The following is a 23,988-nucleotide window of genomic DNA, read 5'->3' on the forward strand; positions in this document are numbered from 1 at the left end:
AACAGCTCCATTAAAGAGATACTACTATGTTTTGCATGCCAGAAACTTAGCATGGGGTACATTGCCTCCAGCCAGGTTTGAACCGGAGGGGTCAGGACTTGAGGGCCCATGCTTATCCACTAGGCTACCAAGGCCTTGCTACAATTATCCTCAGAATCCAAACATATCTTTATGAATTCCACTTTAAGACATAAATTCAATGTTCAATTGAAAGCTTTCATCTAAAAGCACCTTGGGGATATGAACCTCCAACCTCTTGATCTGTAGTTGTACGCTCTAACCATTGAGCCAACCTTACAACCACAATCTACACATGTGGACAGTCACCCTTGGTCATAATCACTCACTCATTTGTGAAACACACCTGACAATTGTTTGTGTTGATTGGCAATCAGATCACAGTGCTTTCAAAACTGAATGGGCCTTAATGGGAATCTTATGGATCCAGAACACAAAATATGTTGATTTCATTTGCAGCAACTCATCATGATTTTCGTAACAGTCTTTGCTCTGTCTAGAACAAATCTGGGAGAGAAAAGGCTGCTCTTTGGCATGCAATGAAAAATATTTTTTATTTTTCATGTGCAAAATTATGCTGCTTCAACCATTTGCTCGAAAACATTTGCCAAAAGTCAGTGTGCCCCAAGAAGCATTGCAAAGACCCTTCAAACATTAACAAAGGTGATGCAACGTCAAATGACCAGCTTTCATAATCAACATAAAAAAAATGTGTGAAAAGTTAACAATCAAATGCATGGTACAGCACAGCAAAACAAGAACCAAAGACAAATGGGCTATCTCGTTTGTAAAGCATGATTTGCTTGATGTCAATCAGTTCGATTGTCCTTTCCTGAAAGGTTCAGAGACCGAGGTCAGGGTCTGGAGTCGTCGTGGCAGACAACCGTACAGCTTCCTTCATTTGGAGTCCTTGGTGTGAGAGATTTTCTTCCACAACAAGGTCTTGAGGTTGTTCAGAATCAGAGAGTGCTCCATCTCCATTTGTTCTGCCGAGCCCTTGAGCGCAATGCAGGCGTACAGCTGCTTCTCCAGCTCCTCGCGGACGTCCGAGGGCGCCCCCTGCAGGAGGTAGTCCTTCAGGGCCCCGCACGCCTTGGCGAGGTTCGGCCGGCTGGCCTCCGGCGTGCAGCGGTGCTTGGTGAGGTCGCAGGAGGTGCGGCAGTCCGCCCCGTGCAGGCAGTCCTCGTCCGCCTCGCAGGGCTTCTCCCTCATGGCTTCCTGGAAGGTGGCCTCGGGGATGATGTTCCGCGCGTCCGTCACCTTCAGGTCGTGCCGCTCGTTGTAGCCGAAGCCGGCGGCGCTCACGTCGCACATGAGGAAGCTGCCGAACGTGCCGTGGAACACGTCCTCCACCAGCTCCAGCAGGCCGATGGAGATCTTGGCCTTGCGCGGCCAGGACGGGGTGAACCACTGGTCCATGCTGCGGCGCGGCCCGGCCGGGATCCACACCTCCACCAGCCAGGGCAGGCTGATGCCGTACAGGGGCGCGTACGGCACCTTCTCCATCACGTAGAGGTCCCCGCAGAAGCCCAGGAGCTTGGGCGTGTGCTCTCGGTCCTGCAGCACCACGGCCAGCAGGAACTCGTTGAGCTGGAGCAGAGCCCACGCGGAGCGCGCCTCGGGCAGAGAGATCTGGCCATCCTTGTTGGCGTCAGCCACAGACAGAACCAGGCCCACGAGGTCGGACAGGTTGGCCTGTTCGCCCACCTTGGCCTGGTGGGGGAAAGAGAGACGGGTTATTGTTTCGATGTCGCGTGGTTTTGGTCCACACAGCACCACCCCGTGCAGTGTAATTCACGATGCCGTGATTGGAGCTTCCCTGACCTTCAGGTGGATGAGGACCATCTCTTTAAACTTCTCCACAGAGGTGCCCTTCGTGGGCTTGTCGAAGGGCGCTGCCTCCTTCCTCGGTTCTATTTCCGTCCCGAGGTCGTAGTGAGGAACCTCCTCCATCTGGCACTTGACGACCCCGTCCAGATCCCCCCAGATGCTGGAGTACACCTGGGACCCATAGCACACAGCCATGAGCTAACATACACCAACACTGTTGGGCAACAACAACCAGATTAGACAGGGACAGTTGACGGAAGGCCTGACCTGGTTATTAGGCTTTACGGACAAACACTTCCCCAGGTATAGAGTGTCTTTTTCACACAGGCTGCTGCAGGCGGAGCCATCGATTATTCCTCTCCTGTACTTGTCACACTGGGAGACACACAGATTACGTTTTCAGCAACAAACACGGCTCAATATAATCGAGACTGCCACTGATAAGCGTGTCAGAAGATAATGTTTCAGTATTGATTATGGTGGTTGAATTTGTTGTTGAGTGATTCCCATTTTGTAGGAGTTGTTCTGCAATTTCAAACACTATTCAACACAACTGTTATGTCAAAAGGTAAGGGAATCGCAGTTCTTGTTTGTGTCCTGCGTCACTGAATAAGGAAACAGGAAACTCACGATAGAATTTTTGCACTCGTGTCCTCTGCACAGCTCAGTGTAGGAGGAGTATTCCACATACACCACCCAGCTACCCACAAACACGGCTAGCCAGGAAAAGAACAGGTACTTCATGTGAATGTAGGAGAACCGGGCCTGGGAAAGATAGAGAGGGGGAGGGAGGAAGGAAGGAAGGAAGGAGAGGGGGGGAAAGCTGTAATGCTCTTCTATACCCCAAAGATCAATACAAATACTTATTAGCTCCCATCATGATGCCAATGTTAACTCACGTTGTGACATAGCACTCAAATTCAGCCACTGAATGGCACACTGAGTGAAACCTATTGATTTCTCCTCTAATGGTAATACGTGGTCTTTGCTATTACATTTATTGAGACTACTGTTTTAGTGACTAAATCTGTCTGCTATCAGCAAGCCATAACCTGGTTTGATACGATTTTTTTCGTGTGATTTCTTTTTCTCAGTGAATCTTGTATGTCACAGGGGCTTGTTCAGAGAGTAAACACAGTATGACCCAGACATCCGAGACAAAAAAAGAACCGATACTGTGCTGATCGAGGCTGGACTTCCTCATCAAACGACTCTCTCATCATAGTTAAACGGAATGGGCACTCAAGTCCCCGTTACCCAGGGCAGCTTGAGTGTGGTTTGAGCGAGGCAGTTGCTTGATTGGGTGATTCGGCCAGAGGAGGGCCTCTGTCGCAGACCGGAGCTACAACAGAGATGGAGTATAGAAGCAGGTCTTTCTCAGCTAGGAGAAAGCCCTTCCTTTATGTGTACTTTTGAAGCTAAATCTGGCTAATTCGACCCCCGGTCAAGGTCTTGACAAAGATGATTGTGATGGGTGAGAGAACGATATATCATGTCTAGTGTGTTTAAACTGGAAACAGAGAAAATGTGTTGTTATTCATATTTATTCTTTCTGCACAGCCACTTGACATTTTCATATAGGAAACAACATTCCCTCTAGGGGAGTCCTTTAAAGAAATACAAGTTACCTCTGGAAAAAGTGTTATCTAGCTGTGCCCCAAAATCAAGGCTTTTACATTCCCTTGGAGCTCTCAGCAAACAGAGCCATTTGGAATCTAAATGCTACTCCATGAAATTTGGCAGGATGAAAGAGACCCCCATGTGGCCTGACATTTCCTAATCAGAAATCTAAAAGCAAGCTTACTGTTTCAATCTACTTGTAGAATAGATGGGATGTCTTGTGAAAGAAGATTTATAATTGCTGCTGACATGTAATAAACTATGTATGTTTTAGGGCAGGAAAGTGATTAACGATGTAACCTCATTAACAACAGACCAGGAAGAATACTCAAGGGCATCTCTCTCTCTCTCATCCTACAGTGCAGCATCTTCTCTGTTGTATTCGACTATCTGTAGGAACAGACTGTGTGACTTGTTTTTCCCAACCAAAAAGCACTTGACCACTCTTAACAGAGAGAACACTTAATCACTGGACTGCAGCATGTGTGTGTGTGTGTGTGTGATCCTTTGTGTGGTTTGCAATCTATCTTGTCCCATTAATTAGCTTCAACGTACAGCGAGAAGCTGGGCAGGGAGTCTTTCTTCACAGATAACGTTGACTTCACAGAGCTGCATGATCAATGAGGAAACAGGATTTAAATTGGACTCCAATTGATGCTGCCTTTTGTGGAGGCTAGTGGGGTACTCCATCAGTACAATTACTATTGTCCTGCTGTGATTAAGTGGCAAACGGCTGCTTGGCTAAGTAATTTCATGATCACGTCCACTTTTTGATCACATCCATTGTCCGCTTCACTCCATTGTTGATTCACCCACATTGGATTCTTTAACTATACGCACAAACTGAATATACCTAGCCAACCTGTGATATTAACGTAAGAATACAGAATTAACGTTTGAATCCGTGATGGCAAAACTCTCACCGAGGATGCTAGGTGGAGGGATAACAGATTCTTCTTGTCCGTCTATTAGTAATGCTGTTGTCCAGGGCTTGACAGTGATGGACTTCCCCTGAGCCCTACACTCAAACCCCTCAGTTTCAATTTGCTTCACATTTAGTCATTTAGCAGACGCTCTTATCCAGAGCGACTTACAGTAAGTACAGGGACATTCCCCCGAGGCAAGTAGGGTGAAGTGCCTTGCCCAAGGACACAACGTCAGTTGGCATGACCGGGAATCGAACTGGCAACCTTCGGATTACTAGCCCGATTCCCTCACCGCTCAGCCACCTGACTCCCTGACTTCAGGGGTATAAGCCCACTCCACCCCCTCCTCTCTGTGGCTCACACCCTCCTTCTAGGTTTGCGCTCATCCCACTCGGCACAGGAGTGTCGATTTACATCTGTCAATATTTACGGTGGCTGTCTATGTCCGTTAACCTCAAGTTTCGGTTTCAGAATTTCATGGCGAGCACTTTGAAATGACGCTGCTCGTTTTGGTCAACGTGATGGTCCTGACTGTGCTGTGACAACATGTTGTATGTTACGTCATGTCGAGTTGAATGAACCTAAGAGATGCACACTTCCAGGTGCTGTCAGCCACGTTGTATATTAACCAAATAAACTACTTCCTCAAAATATGAAAGGCCTACATTCAGTAGGCTCTGCTTCCGGCCTTGTGGCACAAAGCGTAGGTGCTCTCAAGGATATAATGAAGTCCAACCCCTTGTCAAAGTAGGTGTAAAAAATTCAGTAGCCCCTCACCAGCACTCAACAGGGCTGACAACTGCTGTGAATGGTAATGACAGCAGTACGGATGGGGAAAACAGCACCATACAGAGACTAGTGCACAGCCGGATAGCAACGGTATACAGTACTTTGCTGCTTTACAGATTAACTCCAAGCTTCATTTTTTTCCACAAATTGTGTAAGCAGAAAGAACATTGTTTATAAGCAGCGGGGACCTCAAATATGTGTTCCATGCTCATATTGATTTTTGAGTAGGTGTGATGTAAACTGCATTCACTCCAGAGGTAACACTCAACAGAAAGAAAAAAAAAGAAAAAAAACTATTGGCGTGACAGTCTTTGAAAATCTATATTTCAAGCCTCTCATTTAAAACTGCGGTGATGCATGCCTATCCCCAAGATTGATCCCGGGGAAAGAGGAAAAACAAACAAGGCTAATGAGGTGATATTGATCGTGACTGTTGTGACGGCTATTAATTAGAGACCAGCTTGCATATGCTGAGGTCTCAAAACAGGAAGATCTCTCTCAAGCCATAAATACTGTCTCTAATGATCCAAAGCAAATTAAAGGATACGATCAACATTTATAGACAAAGGAAAACATTTAGCTCTGGGATCCTCAGCTCCCGAGCGCTTCGAAGGTGCTTGCAGCACAACATCCTGTCATTCTCTTGGTTGTGGTTGTATTCAGAATGTTGGCAGACCTGACAGACTGTGGAAGACTTGCCAACACCCACAGACAGGGGGGCCTTGGAATTCTCTACTGTCATAACAGCCCTGGCAGTTTACAGCGGCCAAAACGCATCCGGAGAACTTACGGTAGGAAAGTTTTCGAAAATACATACACATGGTCGGCTCAGATAGAACAGCAGCCGCGGCTCTAAAGGGCAGAGAAGATAGAGGCGGATCAAGTGGAGATGACATTGCTGTTCTGACACTTGTTATTGCAGCCAGCTCGCCCCTCATCCATTATGCATGATCATAAAGCTAACCCTCAGAGGGGGGTTCCTCTCTAATGGGTTTCTTTGCCTGCTGTGCAAAGCCAGAGTGAGGGAGAACAAGAACAGGGGTTGCAGGTGATATATAAGACAGAGATTGAGAGAGAGAGAGAGAGAGAGAGAGAGAGAGAGAGAGAGACAGAGAGAGACAGAGAGAGAGATGCAGAGAGAGATAGGCAGAGCGAGAGAGAGAGATGCAGAGAGGGATAGCCAGAGCGAGAGAGAGAGAAAGAGAGAGAGAGAGAGAGAGAGAGAGAGAGAGAGAGAGAGAGAGAGAGAGAGAGAGTAAACCCTGCATGTCACTCTCTATTACACACAGACAAACAGTGCTCTGACTGCTCCTGATAGTATATTCTAGCCAGAAAAATAAGCTGAGAACAGACGCAAGGGAATTAACAATGTTGGATGTATTTCACCCCCAGTCGAGAGCTCCTTCAGTGGTAGCAAATCCTATCCTCACAGAGTTACGCAACAGTGCTTTATCCCGGCGTGCGCCCCTCTTCCCTCCCAGGAGACAGGCTCTCTGGAGGAAGGAGATGTCACACTGGCTGTGCAGGAGCTGGGAGATCTGACTCATCTCAGTCCAGACAGTCAGCATGCTAAGAGGAGCACCCCCCCACCCTCCCTCCCTCGCGCCCCCCCACCCCTCCCTCCCTCGCGCCCCCCCCCCCCCCCCCTCCAAACACAGTTCAATTCTGACTCACCACTGCAACATTGTTACATTCAAAACACGACTTTGGGAATAGCTGTTCTGTTACAAAAACAATGTAGTTAAATAGACCAAAACAGCAAAGCAGGTACAAAAGCTCAATGTCCAAATCAAATAAAACTTTATTTATATGGCGCATTTCATACCAGAAGGCAACACAATGTGCTTTGCTGCATCCACTCTGACAAATGCTACAAGCACAAAACACAAGCTAACAACAGCAGTGGCAGAGTTGTCACAACAACCTGGACAAGTGTGTCAGTTCATGCCGTTTCCATAATACTTTGGAACAGAAGCCTCAGAGCTTCTCTCAGAAGAATGACTTCTCCCCACGTTGTTTTATCCGATCAAACACAAGCACCCCTAAAGCACATTCCATTCCCACGTAGAGAACGTGAGTAGAAACTGTCACCAACTAAGCATGGTGGATCTTCAAGGAAAGGAATTTCCTTAAGCTTCCACCAAGTGTTCTAAGTGTTTGTGAGAGCCTTGGAAAAATGTGCTGTCTTTAAACCAATTCTGATCAAATCATGCACTGCGGGGAAATGAGACTAGTTTTAAACCGGGAGAGAAAGCACAGCGAGACTCCCTCGAAGAAAAGAAACGAGATGTGACAGTTGTTCCACAAAACCTTCTCTCATCTCTGTCGGTTTAACTATGCTCAGATAACTGACTGAAATATAAACCAAGTGCTGTAACTCTAAAGCCCCAAAACGGTTTCGAATTGCAAACTCAAAATTGTGTAGGGTCTGACATGTTTCAGTCGACCCACATATGCCGTGTGGCATTACAATATCAATAGTATTAGTCTATTATGGTCGGCCTGGGCTATATCCCTGTTTTATAGATGATGTCACCTTCTTCTGTACTTACACAGACTGAGTGTCTGAGCCCATTCTCTAGACCACACCGCCACTAGGGCACACAAGACCTTGATTTCTGGTGCTGTGCTACTTTTACCAGGACAGAAGCACTGTTTGTATGAGTCTTCAAGAAAAGGCTCAAGACACACTTGTTCCGGGAGTACAACGGTACTTAGGAATGGTTCGCTTGACCCGATGTTAGTTTCCTCAAGGATCACAATGACTCTTGCTTGGAGACTTGTTGCTCTTGTGGTTAGTGGTAACTGACTTAAATTTTTGTACTCGCTGTGATATATTGTTTTATTATTGTTGCTTGCTTTTTTTCCACAGGTACACTTGCACTTATAGCAGCTCATGTTGTTTAATTGTAACTTGTTTAACTACATGCTCTTATGGTTCTTCCCTTTGGCACTTATTTTGGTTGTTCACAATGTGTGCTTCATGTTTTGGCTACTCGCAATGTTTTGTGGCTATCTCGTTGTTATGATCAGTGACCTATGCACTTTGTAAATCTCTCTCTTGGAAGTCGCTTTGGATAAAAGCGTCTGCTAAATGAATAAATGTAAATGTTTGGATAGGAAGAACATGAGCAATTCTCAAGATTTCAAAAAGAGCAACTGCAAGAAAAGCATAGAGAATGACAAAAACCTAGATCTCTCACATCAGATTTAATCATCTAGTTTTAGCTTTAGAGCCTCATTTTGGGGGCCTCTGGTCAAGCCATGCCATTGTTAGAATTTTCAGATGTCCCAGAAAACTGGTTCACGGGCATATCCTCAACGGATAATTATTCAGTCAAACAGATTATCCACAGGCGTGTGTCCCCTGCACGGCTTCCCTGTGTTTGTTAAAACTGGATCATTGCTGTTGCTACAGCAACGAGGAGAGAGCTGGGTTGGACCAATCACAGAATTCTGTTCATGATGGCTTCACACATCAAGTGTATCGTATGCTTCATACACATTATTAAAGCCTAGAGTCGAGCAAAAAATATCATTTATAATAGCTCCTCGAATGGTAATCCTATTATTCTGATTGGGAAAGCACACTCCCTGTGGTCTTATTTCTAAAATAATCTATAGGCGATAGCCAGTTTTGCTTGCTGTGCTAAAAAGTTGAGAATAAATCTGTATCTATGTAGATCTGGAACGTGATTCACTCAAGACAACAGTGAATTATGTCATATTTAGTTAGACTGGAAAATAAGACGTGGGTATTGTCAAAAGGCTTACCTGGATGTAAATGGGCTTCCTGAGCCAGACCCATGGTAACAGACCTCTTGCCATTGCAAATACGACACATCTCACATCGCTAACCTGACGGAGGAAAACCCCATAAAACGTTGTTCACCATCAAATAGACTTGACTCCGTGGTTTAATAATGATATTCATTCGTGATAAAAAATAATAAAACATGCCCTTTTACCACATAGTTTCTTCTCCGTCAAGTCGCCTACTAGGGTTGCCTTAGATGCTGCAAAACAGTACAGTAGCCCAACGTACTGCAGATCTTCGCGACCGCTGCGCGCAGGCGGAGGAGATGATTGCACTGGGAGAGCCCTCTATGGGCGCGACGATATGCATTAGGCTGTAGCCTATGCAATAATTGCATCGACCAAATGTTTCAATGGGATATTGAATAAGATATTCATTTATTATTAATATTTTAAAACGTGTGTTTTGGAAATTAATAGCTACAGGGCTGCCAACTTTTCAAAAAACCTTGGAGTGACAATGTGTGGCGTGAGAGCGTGTGAACTGGTTGAAATGCGTGTGTCTCACGGCCAATGCGTGAGAGTGGGCAGCCCTATAGCCTACTGTGATATTTAGACAGTGGTTGGCGCTGATGTGTTTGCTAAAGGGGTTTTGCCTCTTGGACAGTGTCTTCGATTGTCGCTTACCTGGCCGCCAGGTTGTAAAGCTAACAAACGTCACCATTCCAAATCAGTCACCTGGTCTGTGGGCTTCGACACTATTCGAGATCGAACAGTTGGGAGGACTTGCTGAGACTGTAGCACTATGTATGTAGACCTATATGCTACGTTTAAAACAGCTCTGTTTGAAACAAAAAAGAATATGCCTAAAGATTTAGCCTAATAGTCTTACAATAACTAGAAATATTACGATCTTTGGATAATATTGTGCGGATATCAGTCGTGACCACAAGTGACAGCAGGGAACTAGCCAATTAATCCAGTTAATTTCAGGTGAGTGCAAATAAGTGTCGTAACTTGGTTGGTCGATGATTGGCCTCAATGCTTTGAGCAATTTTCAAGACGATAGACCTAGTATGGGAGCGTGATGTTCAGTCGGCGGCTATAGCTATGCTGCTACAGTTGGTTGAGTTTGTAGTTTAGTTTGGATGAAAAATTCAATACAATGGTGGAGGTTGATAAGGTTTCAGAATGTGAGATGCTGTTTGTTATTCAGTCTTGGTCAGGTCAAAGTTCAGGTAAGATCGCCTAACCCCCACTCTTCCTCATAGCCTAGCTACTTTCCAAATGAATGATTGATGACTGGTCAACGTAAAAACAATGCCCTTATGTTCTGCAATTCAACCAGCAGTAAAAAGTTAAAGTCAAACTATCTAAACATCTTGTATGCCGGCTTGTTGTATTCTAGTTTCCACAGGAATGCATCGTTTGCATCGTTTGACCTGGTCAAACGATGCATTCCTGTGGAAACTATTTTAACAACCGTAAAATCCTTCTGAAACTATAGCGATAGTGGTCTTTGAATGGTACTAGTAGCTGTTCCTCAGAATGGTGATAAGAAAATCAATGTGCCTACCCTGAACAGAGATGGAGGAGTTTGATTCTGGCCATACAAACCTGTACGAGTCTAATGGCCATCCGACCTGGGAGAACCACCAGCATTGTCAGAGCCTGGAAACGGCAGAAGCCCTCAGGAGAAAGATCAAGTTCTACTTCATGAACCCCTGTGAGAAGTACATGGCACGCGGACGGAAACCATGGAAACTAATACTTCAGATCATCAAAATCGCCATCATTACCATTCAGGTACTGACTATCTTAGAGACTGAGTGGTGTGGGTCAACTCCAGATTAGACATGTTATACTTGGATGTTCATTTAGTGTTTTTAGGGCCTTCTAGAGGCATAATCCACACAGGTTTGAAAGAAGTATGGTATCATTTGAATTATTTGTCTTTCTAGTTGGTGTCTTTTGGACTAAGTAACCAGATGGTGGTCACTTTCAAAGAAGAAAATCTGATGGCATTCAAGCATCTCTTTCTGAAAGACTACGTTGATCAAAGAGGAGTTACCTATGCCCTCTACCACCAGGCAGAAGTGTACGACCACATCTACTACGTTGTCAATCAAGTAAGGACAGTTGGTCTACTTGCAGCCTGTTCCAATGTGATCAGACTGTTTAGAGGTCTGAAAGAATTGGGACTTATGATTTGAAAAATCACCTAGCTAACTAACTTTGCAACTTAACTTCAGCACTGTTTAGCCAGTACTAAAGGTATAATATTGAAAAAAAACTTCTTGACTTGATATTAGTTTTCCAAGGCGTCATCAATACATCCATTAACAGATCCCATATATAGTATAAGTAATCAAATGTTTCATCATTGTTTGTGTGTCTTACATGTGTAGTTTGGAAGCCTACTGAACATCACGGTTGGGAACCATGCCTACGAGCGCAATGGCACTGCCTACTCTCCTCTCTATCTATGTCAGGAGTTCTATAGGAACGGCAGCATTTACCCAGCAAAGGAGACATTTGAAATAGATGCCCAAGTGGAATCTGGTACGTTGACATTGGAACGAAAAAAGTTCTGTATTCTTTTTTTTTTTGGAAAGTCTCTAACCTTTTATTCCCCCTCGTCCAGAGTGCCTGGAGATTTTTCCGATGAGCCCAGTGGAACGAATTTCGGCAATCAAGGAGCTTCCTGACTTCATTCTCCATTTCAAAAGGTTACTGCTCAAACGAGTCACTTAAGTCTGTCATCAACAGGATTTGATCTAAGTAGTAGTTTGTGTTGGCCCTCCAGTACTTGCTTCAGCTGTCATGCTTGTTATTGCGATGGTGCCTTGATGCTGTTCACCCGGTGTGTAAGTTGTGCTTGTCTGTGATGCCTCTCCTATGCGTTACAGGTTGTTGTCTGTTCGCATTCAGTTCGTTCTAAAGGCCATAAATCTTCAGACCGTCAGACATCGAGAACTTCCTGATTGCTATGACTTCAAAGTCATGGTATGTGACCTAGAAATTGCATTGGAACTGGTATTGAAGCAGGTGGTGGTGTTTAAATGTCGATATTAAGTATTCAGTGCCTTTTTAAAATTCAAAAGATTGTCACTGATTTGCTTCCATACAAGAGGTTTCAGTTGGTGGTAATGTTTTGAAAGTTGAGAAACAGTGTGAGAAGACAGTGAGCTTTTTGAAATTCACATTACCCTTACCATAACCCTTTTGAATATTGCCTTTGGTTTAAAGATTACCTTTGACAACCAGGCCCACAGCGGCAGAATAAAGGTCAACCTGGACACGGACGTTGAGATCAATGAATGCAGAGACTGGAGTGTCTCAGGGGCATGTAAGTGTAAGGGGGTCAGATGGCTGAGCGGTTAGGGAATCAGGCTTTTAATCAGAAGGGTGCCGGTTCGATTCTCGGCCGTGTCGAATGACGTTGTGTCCTTGGGCAAGGCACTTCACTCTACTTGCCTCGGGAGAATGTCCCTGTACTTACTGTAAGTCGCTCTGGATAAGTGTCTGCTCAATGATTACATTTCAATGTGTGTAGGAGTTTGCAGTACCTGTTTCACTAAAAGGGTGGCAGTGTTCTACATCTCAAACTCTCAAAATCAAATTATTATTATAGGATGTATTATTCAATGTTGTTTATTCATATAAAGATGTGCCCTATTTTTTTTTGGGGGGGGGGTGGGGGATAGGGGATAGGGTTAATGTACGACTGCTTGACTACATCTTTTCTTTTCAGCTCCCAGGAACATATATTACCAACTGCTGTTTGACTGTGTCATCATCCTGACCTGCATCACTTCCCTGATCCTCTGCACTCGATCTGTGCTGAAAGGAATACACCTTCAGTTTGTATGCGAAACGTTATTGGCATGATTAGAATAATGGCTGGATTCTCACCATCTTATTATAAAATGTTTGGTGCGGGTAAAAACAATTTTCTTCTGACTTCTGTAGGAGTACATCAACTTTCGTAGATCCTGCAGTGGTAACGAGGTGCTATGGTCCGATAGGCTGGAGTTTCTGAATGGCTGGTATATCCTTATCATATTCAGTGATGCCCTCACAATCATTGGCTCCATTCTTAAAATAGAGATCCAGGCAAAGGTGAGTGTGTGTGTGTGGACCGATGGTATAATAACTGAAAGCATTCTTCACGTTTGTGGTTACTATATTCAAGTCAACTCATGTTATTTATTTTAGAATCTGACGAGCTACGATGTGTGCAGTATCTTCCTGGGTACTGGCACCATGTTTGTCTGGATCGGAGTCATCCGCTACATGGGTTACTTCAAGAAGTACAATGTGAGTCTGTGCTGTATTCAGTTAATTCATAAAACGCCATAGGCTACATCGTTTGCTACATGCTAGTCTCCTCTCCCCGCCTCCAGATTCTTATCCTGACACTGAGGGCCGCGTTCCCAAACGTGATCCGGTTCATCTGCTGTGCTGGGATCATCTACCTGAGCTATTGTTTCTGCGGCTGGATTGTGCTCGGTCCTTACCATGAGAAGGTAGGGGGCGTTTCCTCACCGTTTCAAAACCACTTTGAATATAACCGATATCAGAGTATGCATCACCTCAACGGTATATTTCCCCTTTGAATGTATTCTCTTAGTGGACGCTTTTCCATCTAAAGAAACAAAAACAGGCTTTTTCTTTTGGCGTTTTTCTGTCTGTTAGTTCCGGACCCTGAACACGGTGTCGGAGTGCCTGTTCTCGCTCATCAACGGGGACGACATGTTTCCCACCTTCAAAGGCATGCAGCAGAAGAGCAACCTGGTGTGGCTGTTCAGCAGGGTTTACCTTTACACCTTCGTCTCCCTCTTCATCTACATGATCCTCAGCCTCTTCATCACCCTCATCACCAACACCTACGACACCATCAAGGTAAGGACACAGATGGAGGAGTCAGGTGGCTGAGCGGTTAGGGAATCGGGCTATTAATAGCAAGGTTGCCGGTTTGATTCCCAATCGTGCAAAATGACGTTGTGTCCTTGGGCAAGGCACTTCACCCTACTTGCCTCGGGGGAATGTCCCTGTACTTACTGTGTCGCTCTGGATAAGAGCGTCTGCTAAATGACTAAATGTAAGGACACGCCTGCTTCCTTTTGCTTCTACCAGCGTACGTCTTAGGGCTCGACCCTCCATGGTGCGGTGGGTCAGCGCCCCCCCTCTACCTTAGCCGAGTCCTGGGCCTCCATCGGAGGGGCCAGGGGAGGTGTTGCTGCTGTCCTGGAGGCTGGACTTCTTGTGGCTCTTTCATTTCTTCTCTCGCAGGCGGTTGATGAACGTTTTTGAGGAGGCCTTGGCCACGTCGGACAACCATCCTTCCAACTCTTTATTTATTTAGTATTCAATTTTTTCTTTCAACTCCCAGCAACAGCAGAAGGAAGGGAACCTGGTGTCTGAGCTTCATAAGTTCATCTCTGAGTGTAAGGATCTGCCCGACTCTGGGGTGTACCGTGTGGACGAGAGCTCCCGTTCCTGTTTCCCCTGCTGCCTGTCCAGGTAAGGCTTCAGACAGATGTTACTGAGTTTGTGGATGTTCAGGGTGAAGGGCTGTAATGGACACTTGGGTTTTCCAGATGTGTTACTGATCAAGAAAGGCTGACCATGGAATCCTAGAACGACCTTGAAGAGAAGGAGGATGTTTATATTATCACTGTAGCACTTTACCACACTCCTTGGCATGTTTGGAATCACGTCTAGGAAAATGTTCAAATATGTATTGTTAAATGCAATCACTAAGTATTGAAATGTACTGCAATTTAAAATGGGATTAAGATTTTGTAAATATTCTAATTAAACTCAAAGGATACATTTGTTAATAGGTATTCCTTGATTTACATATGTAGCAAGCAGTTAAGGTTATATCACACAATGAAATGACTTATTAAAAAATGCGACTGGTGGAATGTGGTTTTACTTCAAGGTCAGCAGAAAAAGTACAAAAAAAAACTCACAATGCTGTTTTTTCTTTCAAAAAGATGTACTACACAATTTTTTTTTAAAGCTATAACAAATTGCTTACTGTAAATGTCCTTCTCACTCAGTTATACATAAGGTGAGGGGAAATGTCAGTGTAAATGTTAAAACTGACTTGAGAACAAGAATACAGAAATAAAAACGTGTGGTCCGTTCTGGTCAACATTTGATGAGACACAATCCATGATTCCTAGGAGGGATGACTGTCCTCGTCCGAAGGGGGACTGGGTTTAGTGGAGAATCTCCTCTGAGCAGCTAGTCCTGAAGCAGACAACTTAGTCTGGGTTCTCCTGGGAGCCGGGGTAGATTTGAACCCGCTGCTCATCTATCCTCTTAGCCTGGGAGCGCAGGATGAGGCTGAAGAAGTCCTCGTCTGGGACAGTGGGCCCCCTAGTGGATGGAGGGGGTGCTGAACACCTCTGGTCATCAAGCCTGGAGGCCTGGAGGTCAAAGCAAGATTAAGAGAGCAATGAATTCTTGACCAGCGAGTTTAATTACACTAAAGCATCTTGAATGATACTTTTTGTCTAGCCCTTTTCACAAGCATTGACAAACGGCTTCACAGAAGCCCACAGATCAGCACAAATCCTGACAAAGATGATCAGCTTCTCTCAGACAACTACTGCATCCTTCTGTCAGGGAGAAGACATCGTCAGCCTCGGATTGGTCAGCACTGGCCACTAGCCGGCTGAGCATGGAGGAGCTGGGGGCTTGGTCGCTGCTGCTCAGACGCAGGCCCGGGAAGCTGCCCAACCTGCCCCTCTGCTCGTCCGGCCGACGGCCCTGCATGCTGGCCGGCAGGCCCAGGGACGGGCCGCTGTCCGGGGACGCCCCGCACTCTGAAGTAGCTACAGGAGGAACACGGTTCAGAGAGAAGAGGGGAGTCAGTGTAAGGCGAAGACTGCGAAGACGGGGAGTATAGAAAAGACGAGAATAATTCAATTGTCGTTTTCTAAAATGTTATGATAATCTGGAAAAACTCCTCTGCAGCCACACAATGGTAAGACTTGCATTCAGTCTACCCTGAGAGTTATCGTTCATGCCTACCTCAAAGTTTAAGGAATTAGCAGAAGCACACATTTCACGCATACATCCCGATAGCAAGGAGACGTGTTATGGTTAAGCGTGCGTGCAGCGCGAGGGGCTAACTCACATTTCCTCATGGCTACAGGGGGGGAGGAGGGAGGGCTCTGGCCTTCTAACAGGTTGCACCTTTGGTCGTCCATCCTGCTGCCCTGGAATCGACTGAGGAGGTCAAAGAATCCCTCGTCGCCCAGAGTGTCGGGGGTAAGGTGCTACAGTAGAGAAACAGTTTAGAAGCGTGTCAGCGCTACAGACAGAAAGAGGCAGTCCAAACATCCTCCCTACCCCTCCATGGTGCGGTGAGTCAGCGCCCCCCCTCTACCTTAGCCGAGTCCTGGGCCTCCATCGGAGGGGCCAGGGGAGTGTTGCTGCTGCTGTCCTGGAGGCTGGACTTCTTGTGGCTCTTCGATTTCTTCCCTCGCAGGCGCTTGATGAAGAACACTTTCGAGGAGGCCTTGGCCACGTCGGACTTGGAAGGCGTGGCGAAGACTTCTCCACCCCAGTCCTGAACATTCAAGGTGGATCGATTTCAATACTATCAATTGGCTCAGTTAAAATAAAAAAACTCATGAAACAATACAAACGTTCACCCCCAGACGTACTCGAATCAAGAGGATTACCGTTCACATAAGTGAACGATAATCCCATTACCGTTTCAGTACATAAACAGGAGGCGTTAAAGTGCTGGTGGGCGTCAGTTACATACTGCTTGTTTGTCCGGGACGGGTCGAAACATTTCCATGCTGGGCCTTTTCTCCAGCTTCATACCTGCAAGTCAGACAGTTTGCACGTACCCACACTATCAATGACAGATGAATCCAGAGGTGCAAAATGGCACTGGAGGCCAGACTGGACTACACTTGCCTGGAAGGTTCTGATGTGTTCCGTGGATTTCTGTAAGGACTAAGCTGTTGGTGTTAGCGTCGGGGACAGTGTCGGTGGGGCTGCTGCGGTTGGCTTTCAAACCCAGCACCACCTGAAGGTCGGACATGTTCATTTGGGCCGCCAGCTCACCATTCTTGTCTCCGATCTAGGAGAAACGCACCAGTAGTATGTTACAGGAGGAGAACTCAGTTTCACGCTTGAACACACAACGTTCTGTTCCTGAGCCGTCCAGTAGGGGGCGACGACTGCAACGTGACGACAGATCCCGATAACGTGTGCATAAAGAGGGAGAAACACAGTAAAACGGGCACCTCTTTAGAGATCTCCAGGTGTCTCTCTGCGAAGCACATGGCCTGGTCGTTGTTCCCCAGGGCCGTGTGGGCATTTCCTAGACTCCAGCACGCTCTGCCCTCCCCGACCCTGCACAAACACACAGAGGAGCCGAGAGCATTTGGCGATGGCCTTTCCTCGGGGGGGCGTTCACAGAGGCTCCAAGCGGGCTGTCGAGGAGGACCTCGAGTACGTACCGGTCCCTGAGATCCTGGGCTATGATCAGGTGCTTGAGGTGGTAGTCGATGGCTCTCTCGTAGTCCTGGAGAAGTGTGTAGGTGTTACCCAGGCTGTAGCAGGCCTGGGCCTCCACGGCGCGGTCCTTCAACAGACGAGCCAACTGCAGAGTCCTCCTGGGGTGGGGGGGGAGGGGGGGGAGGGGGAGAGGAATAGCGTCGCTATTAAATCTCTATTGATCTTCAGTTCTCTGAACATCTACTAGTGCTGGATCTCCTCAACAAATGTCATCCACGAGAGCAACCAGAAGGGAAGTGGCCTCACAGGAAGTGACCACAGCGGGCTGGTGCCGTGGTTACGGTCACTTACTTGTAATGGTCGGCGGCCCTCTCGAACTGGCCCAGGAAAATGTAGGCGTTGCCCAGGTTACAGTGGGCCCTCCTCTCTGCAGCCCGGTCCCCAAACTCCTTAGCGATAAGGAGACGCTGCGACAGCAATACGAGTCATCGTCATCTTACGGTTCGACTCATCCGAAGGCCAAAGCCACACACACACACACACGTGTTCGCGACTGAAAGCGTAACGAAAACATTCACGGTTACACGGCCGGCGGGCTGCACCTACTTGTTCGTGGGCCCGCACCGCATCCGAGAAGTTTCCCAGGATGTAGTGAGTGTTGCCAAGGTTACCGTAGGTCCGACCCTGCGCTGCACGGTCTCCCAGATCCTTCACAATAGACAGGTTTGCACTGCGGCGGGTCGACACACACGCAAGGGGCGAAAACAGTACGAAATTACTCATCGTTTATAGTCGTACACTTGGGTGGGTTTCAGTACCTATATCAGGGGTGGACAACCCTGGCCCTCGAGGGCCGCTGTCCTACATGTTTTAGATGTTTCCCTGCTCCAGCACACCCGTTTCAAGTGAATGGGTTGTTATCAAGTTCTGTGGAAGCCGGGTAATGACCATTCATTTGATTCAGGTGTGCTGGAGCAGGGAAACATCTAGAACGTGCAGGGCAGCGGCTCTCGAGGACCAGGGTGGTCCACCCCTGACCCATATGATAGGCTCAATCGGGGAGGCGACACTTACTCGTAATATTCCGTCGCTTTCTTCAGGGCGAGCCTGGCCTCCTCTGGGAACTCTCCCGGTTCAGCTCCTGTACAACAGATGCTCTTCCCCTTGGCATGGTATACGTTCCCAAAATTATACAGTGCTCGAGCCTGCCCAACCTACCACACACACGTTAAAAAGAAAGACCAAAACAAACCTAAATTGTAATTATACACTTAAAATACACTGACGCCCAACCCACAGCCACTGGCAAACTATCTCAACTATTCAGTGGTTGGAGAACATTTGATCTGTTACGGTCTAAGAACACACTGTGGAAATTTGTTCCAAAAAAAACTCAAATACGTGATTCAGCTGCACGTTCAGGACGATGATTATGATGTTTTCAGGGCTCACCTTATCATACATTGCTCTTGTTATCTCTAAGTGTCTCTGGCAACAGACCACTGCCTCCCCGTACCGTCCCAAAACCTTCATAGTGTTTCCCAGGTTCCCACTGGCTTTTGCTTCTCCCAGTTCATCTCCGATGGTTCTGTTGAACGGCACATCCACACAAACAAATCAGAGAAACGCAGATGGAAAACGACCTCCCAGTCAAAGGTGACAGCATTCCTAACCAAACTCTGATAACGTTCCTACTCTTACAACTACAGCAGTGGGGGTTTTTTTCTCCCTTTGCTTTCTCTGCAGCCAGGCCTGCAGATTCAGGACCAGCTGTCTTCCATTTGGTCCCTTCCACAAACGTCTCCACAGCTGAAGCTGTAGGAGCTGCTGCACAACCAGGCTGGTTCAGGCGCGTCGCCCACGTGTACCTGGTGAGAGTGAGGTCGTGGTGGTGGTACTCCAGGGCTTTGCCGTAGTCCTGCAGGTGAAAGTAGGCGTTGCCCAGCTGGCTGTAGATGGCACTGAGGATCTGCAGGTCCTCGGTGCCCACCTGAATGGCCGACTCGAAGAAGGAGACGCCAGCGCGGTAATCTCCATCCTTACACAGCCTCTCCCCCTCCAGGGCCAGCTCCAGGCAGGAAGACTCCATCCTGAAAGAGCACAAACACAGCAGCGGGTCGGAGGGAATTGAGTTTGTTCCAGTCAAGCTGCTCTACACAGTGCTTATAGGGAGGACGGGGGGGGGGGGGAGGACGGGGTGCTTATAGGGAGGACGGGGGGGGGGGGGAGGACGGGGGGGGGGGGGAGGACGGGGGGGTACGATCCACCCCAGATACGGTAGAATTAAAAGTGTTGGCATGTCACATAGAATCAGACTCAGCTGTTTCTATGTGGAGGTTGGTAGTTAGTCGGATTCAGGCCTCCACACCCTGCTTGTGAAGTACAGCTAGTACTTTCCACTGAAAAAGACTGCTTCCTCTTAACAGCAGGGAACTATCATGACCCTTCCACTAACCACGAGACTGTCTCCAGAAGACCGCTGAGGAAGAGGAATCTGCAGTCCAAGGGTTATGACAGCTCATGGCATTCACCTACTGTACATGGCCGGTTCATGAGTAGGTTAAATCTGAATTCATGTGCCGCATCCTGTCTATATACAGTCAAAATAAGGTACGTTTAATAAAGACGGCTGCTCAGATAGAGCAATCCCACTGGTGGAGGTGACAAACTATCTCACAAAAGAAACACGACTAACCTCAAGTTACGAGTGCATTTTCCATCTGCCAGTTAAACAATATTCCTTCTCATCCATTTAAAACCTCCAAAAAAACAAAAAAAAACAGACGAGACAAGAAAATCCTGGACATTCATCACACCACAGTTCTACATCCTGACAGAGGCTTCTCCTACACCTTTACTCCATCCTTAGGAGAGGCCAATTCTTTTGACCTCCACTAAGGGACGGAGCCATAGGAGCCTCAACCATGACATGTCCGCCCAACAAACCTTTTCCCCCTCTTAAACTTGACACACGAAAGACATTTGGACAGGATGGACATCTCAAACTCTTCAATCCACCTCCGACCGCAGACGAGCAGACACGGCTCCTTCAGAGAGACACTCCTCGGCTGCTGTCCTCTGGCACACAGACGCACAACGACCGCAGGGACTCTAACCCGTTCACTTGTCCCAAAACAATCCCGCCAGCATCTCTCACAGCGTCCCGCTGTCATGGCGAGGCTATCCTTCTATAACCGCTCAGTGTCCCTTGGATTGCCACAAGTAACATCTTTTGTTTATGCTCACGGCGAGGGTAATGTCAGGTTCCGTGCGCGGAATAAGTTAGCGAGCGCTAATCTGGGCTAAGACGACGGCTGCATTTCGGCACTTCCAAGTCCGCCGTCGACCCTTGTCTTTGGGCCACCTGCTGGTGTGTGTCACTTGTAATTAGCGCAGATACTTGAGGTGATTAGCGCCTCTCCGACAGTGGCCAGGGGAACCTTAACATCTTTAAGGCTCTGTGTATCAACACTATTTTAAGGTCTCGTGGGAACTTTGCTCATAATTATGGATTGACAGGTGTCAAAATAAATGATTAAGTACAACCTTTGTGCTGATCAGATTTCAAATCAGACAAGTCGATTCTACAGCATTCTACTGAATTCATACAGCCTGTCTTAACGACATCCTTTTACTTAAGAGCAAGCTTTTCTCAAGCCGGGTCCTAGGGAACCCCTGCCCTGCATGTCTTAGAGCAGGGGTGTCGAATCCTGGTCCTCAGGGGCCGCTATCCTGTATGTTTTAGATGTTTCCCCCTTTCCAACACACCTGATTCAGATGAATGAGTCGTTAACAAGCTCAGCAGAAGCCTGTTAACGACCCCATTCATTTGAACCGGGCGTATTGGAGCAGGGAAACATATAAAACATGCGGTGCAGGGGAACAACTGCTCTAGGGGATGTCAACATACTCTATTCTAAGCAGTGCCATCTCTATTTGCACAGTGTTTGAATTCTTTGTTCTGCACCATGACAATCTCCTGCAGTTTAAGTCCTATGTAGCAGTTTGAAATCTTTCAAAATAAATGATTTCAAAAGAAATAAATCCTAGGGATATTCAAACATTTCAAACACAAAGAAATGGAGCGGGATGGGGATAGTGGATCACCACGACAACACACTTCCCATCGTGTTCTGAGCCTCAAGTCAGCTCAATTAGCAGAAATCTCCTTGTGTGAATTAACTCGGATGCTTGGCCTATGGTGCCCTGGACATGGTATGCTCCAGGGAAACAGCTTCTGGAGAGAGAGACTGCATCAACTCTTTGGTCATCTGACCAAAGTCAAACTTCCTGATCTGGTCAGTTTGGATCAAGGGAGTCATTGTTCTGTACACAGCTCTGTAACCATACAGACTCTCAGTGTCTTCTTCTTTAACAGGGAGTACGTTTTTATCTATCCAGTACAATGGAGCCACATGTTCATGGGATGATTGAGTTACGAAACAACAATTGACTGACTGCTTGACAAGACTAGACCTGTCCCCAGCTGGCACTCACGCTGCAAGCTCTGAGACTAAAAGTTCCCATCGGTGTGTCAGACTGCTGCAGGGAGAGGAGGGTGACTGCGTGTTGGGGAAGAGGCACACCCACAGAAAGTATAGCGATGACTAGTGGACTCATCATCAATGTTTCAATACAGCCATTAAATATTGACATGGTGGAGGCCAAGTTTACAGCTCCAGGCCCCATAACTTCACAATACAGGCTACTGAGATACTATTAAAAAGGTGTAATTTTATCAGAACAGAAATAAGTCTCAAAAAAGGAAAACACAAGCACCAAAACACACCCCATACATTTCCAGTTTACGATATAGGCTACATTTGTGGAAGATGTATTCTCCTCTGTCAGTAAACAACTGAATGAACATGTAGCCTACAGTAAAGGCAGGATGTGCTGACGACAAGGGCAACATATTACAGTAACGGCAAACGCGGGCCGTATGAACTGAAGTATCCTGCTTGTCATGAGCAGATTTCTGTCAATTGGGAACTGACATTCTAAAGGAGGGTAGAATTTAAAAAAACGACCTACCGGTGCCGAACATGTAGGGCTTGCTCTTTGTCCTGCACACTATGCAGGGATATACTGTTATCCATTTGAGTGCATAGTAAATAACAACTTTCTCTTGAAATCCAGATTTAAAATAGTCAGGAAAAAGGAGAACGTGGTTCTCCCATACCATGTAATTAGTTTAAACCGAACACAACCAAGCCACTCGATTCTAAAACCGAGTCCAACCCGGAGCTATTTACAAAACATGGAGGTAAAAACACTTCAGACACAGCGGAACCCCCTTCTCTCTCACACTATTCCTTTGTTGACCCCCCAACGCACTCTCACACTGTGTCTTAATATATCTCTCCGTGAAATTGGAGACATGGAAAGGTAACCAATTCTCAAGCACCATGGCAACTACGGCCATGGGCTGAGCAAGCAGGAGCTCCAAGAGCCAAAGGACGCAACTAAATTGATTGAACTCTGACAGAGGCCTTTTCCATCATTCAAAATAACGTACATGGAACCAAATGTTCGAGACCCTCCCGCATTCTCCAATAATATGCCTGACTCGGTGGAAACTTGGATTATGGTTAATATCCGGTAACGGGTTCAAAAATAATCCAGTAAAGTTGAGGATGAATGCATCCATTCACAGAGCAGGGAAACTGCGACCTGGTCAACCAATGTGACTGGTAAGGCCTCAGACACCAAACCTAGTGTAAGTTGATTTGTTGATAGGAGTGGATGGGAACTTGGTTGAGAAATTCTAGCACATCCAGACATGCTCCCACACGCTCGCACCCCAAGGAAACAACATCATGAACGACTGACACACAAAACAATATCATGCATTTCACAGCCCTACTAGCAACGTGTCGATAAAGAAACGTAAATGTGTTTGGAAACTTAATTGTGGTAGCCGTTTAGTAGGCCTACCATCGCAATTTTTTCGTTATGTGAACATTACGTAAATAGTTGAGTAGCCTAGGGCCAAAAATGGGTGGATTGTCGACTCATTGTCGAATAAACTAAAAGCTTGAGTAAGTAAACGTGTTACGAGTTGAAAAAATGACAAATCTTACCTCGCGCTGATAAAACCCGGATATAGTCCTTTAACTTTGATGCTGTACGAGATATCTCGGGTGGTATCTACATATTTTTTATTGTCACTGGTGTCGCCAATGTAACTTTTTTCGCAAACCACATGGGGAAACAGCGCCCTAAATTGACCAATGGCGCTTAGGCCACGTTGGAGGAAAACACGCCCATTTACTACAGGGAACATGGGCAATAAGAATTTGATCTGATGAATTGCGGTTGGTAGACAGAAAAGTATTATTTACCATTTGGCATTTATATTCAGTAATTCCAAAGCTGTAACCGTTCTTTATATTTGAGCAAATAGTTGTGTTAGTCTCTTACATCAACACAACCATAAGCGTCATTTAGGGACGATGTGGTAGATTGAACCATGATCGTTAATAATCAATAACATACAGGTCAATAATACATTTAAACAAAAATAATCTAATGTCGTACCAATTTGTAAAGG

General features: G+C 46.4%; 3 protein-coding genes across 4 annotated transcripts; 1 reads left to right on the forward strand and 2 right to left on the reverse strand.

Moving 5' to 3' along the window:
* Nucleotides 1-469: 469 nt before the first annotated feature.
* On the reverse strand, nucleotides 470-9,288 carry LOC134013158 (divergent protein kinase domain 1A-like). Its single transcript, XM_062452959.1, has 6 exons — nucleotides 9,152-9,288; nucleotides 8,958-9,041; nucleotides 2,479-2,613; nucleotides 2,116-2,223; nucleotides 1,843-2,019; nucleotides 470-1,731 (listed from the first exon to the last, which is right to left on the reverse strand). Exons 2-6 carry the CDS (start codon nucleotides 9,009-9,011, stop codon nucleotides 916-918), a joined length of 1,290 nt encoding a protein of 429 aa, XP_062308943.1. The 5' UTR covers nucleotides 9,012-9,041; nucleotides 9,152-9,288; the 3' UTR covers nucleotides 470-915.
* Nucleotides 9,289-9,643: 355 nt separating this feature from the next.
* LOC134012938 (mucolipin-3-like) lies at nucleotides 9,644-14,848 on the forward strand. Of its 2 annotated transcripts, none has more exons than XM_062452619.1 (14): nucleotides 9,644-9,932; nucleotides 10,525-10,745; nucleotides 10,901-11,068; nucleotides 11,348-11,501; nucleotides 11,584-11,668; nucleotides 11,849-11,945; nucleotides 12,189-12,288; nucleotides 12,694-12,806; nucleotides 12,912-13,061; nucleotides 13,158-13,259; nucleotides 13,346-13,468; nucleotides 13,638-13,844; nucleotides 14,335-14,465; nucleotides 14,543-14,848. In XM_062452619.1, exons 2-14 carry the CDS (start codon nucleotides 10,527-10,529, stop codon nucleotides 14,580-14,582), a joined length of 1,689 nt encoding a protein of 562 aa, XP_062308603.1. In that variant the 5' UTR covers nucleotides 9,644-9,932; nucleotides 10,525-10,526; the 3' UTR covers nucleotides 14,583-14,848. The 2 variants fall into 2 exon arrangements, with proteins under 2 accessions (XP_062308603.1, XP_062308602.1); XM_062452618.1 differs by lacking the exon at nucleotides 9,644-9,932 and adding an exon at nucleotides 9,985-10,177.
* Nucleotides 14,849-14,862: 14 nt separating this feature from the next.
* LOC134012719 (G-protein-signaling modulator 2-like) lies at nucleotides 14,863-22,747 on the reverse strand. The gene is made up of 14 exons (XM_062452260.1): nucleotides 22,470-22,747; nucleotides 19,304-19,525; nucleotides 18,888-19,023; nucleotides 18,510-18,649; nucleotides 18,042-18,165; nucleotides 17,787-17,902; nucleotides 17,438-17,593; nucleotides 17,222-17,330; nucleotides 16,890-17,055; nucleotides 16,732-16,793; nucleotides 16,348-16,530; nucleotides 16,096-16,237; nucleotides 15,566-15,790; nucleotides 14,863-15,393 (listed from the first exon to the last, which is right to left on the reverse strand). The coding sequence occupies exons 1-14, from the start codon at nucleotides 22,532-22,534 to the stop codon at nucleotides 15,218-15,220; spliced, it is 2,022 nt and encodes a 673-aa protein (XP_062308244.1). The 5' UTR covers nucleotides 22,535-22,747; the 3' UTR covers nucleotides 14,863-15,217.
* Nucleotides 22,748-23,988: the final 1,241 nt, after the last annotated feature.

Source organism: Osmerus eperlanus, chromosome 26 (genome assembly GCF_963692335.1).
Source record: "Osmerus eperlanus chromosome 26, fOsmEpe2.1, whole genome shotgun sequence".
NCBI classification, from domain to species: domain Eukaryota; kingdom Metazoa; phylum Chordata; class Actinopteri; order Osmeriformes; family Osmeridae; genus Osmerus; species Osmerus eperlanus.

What these genes read in the sequence shown, in the direction of transcription:
- LOC134013158 (XM_062452959.1), bottom strand. Translation starts at nt 9,011, where the DNA reads ATGGCAAGAGGTCTGTTACCATGGGTCTGGCTCAGGAAGCCCATTTAC. An exon ending in GGAAGCCCATTTACATCCAG is followed by an intron (nt 2,614 to 8,957) that starts GTAAGCCTTTTG and finishes TATCTTTCCCAG; the next exon opens with GCCCGGTTCTCCTACATTCA. An exon ending in ACGAGTGCAAAAATTCTATC is followed by an intron (nt 2,224 to 2,478) that starts GTGAGTTTCCTG and finishes TGTGTCTCCCAG; the next exon opens with TGTGACAAGTACAGGAGAGG.
- LOC134012719 (XM_062452260.1), bottom strand. Translation starts at nt 22,534, where the DNA reads ATGGATAACAGTATATCCCTGCATAGTGTGCAGGACAAAGAGCAAGCC. An exon ending in AAAGCGACGGAATATTACGA is followed by an intron (nt 18,166 to 18,509) that starts GTAAGTGTCGCC and finishes GACCCGCCGCAG; the next exon opens with TGCAAACCTGTCTATTGTGA. An exon ending in AGGCCCAGGACTCGGCTAAG is followed by an intron (nt 16,238 to 16,347) that starts GTAGAGGGGGGG and finishes TCTCTACTGTAG; the next exon opens with CACCTTACCCCCGACACTCT.
- LOC134012938 (XM_062452618.1), top strand. Translation starts at nt 10,105, where the DNA reads ATGGTGGAGGTTGATAAGGTTTCAGAATGTGAGATGCTGTTTGTTATT. An exon ending in TTGGTCAGGTCAAAGTTCAG is followed by an intron (nt 10,178 to 10,524) that starts GTAAGATCGCCT and finishes TACCCTGAACAG; the next exon opens with AGATGGAGGAGTTTGATTCT. An exon ending in AAATAGAGATCCAGGCAAAG is followed by an intron (nt 13,062 to 13,157) that starts GTGAGTGTGTGT and finishes TATTTATTTTAG; the next exon opens with AATCTGACGAGCTACGATGT.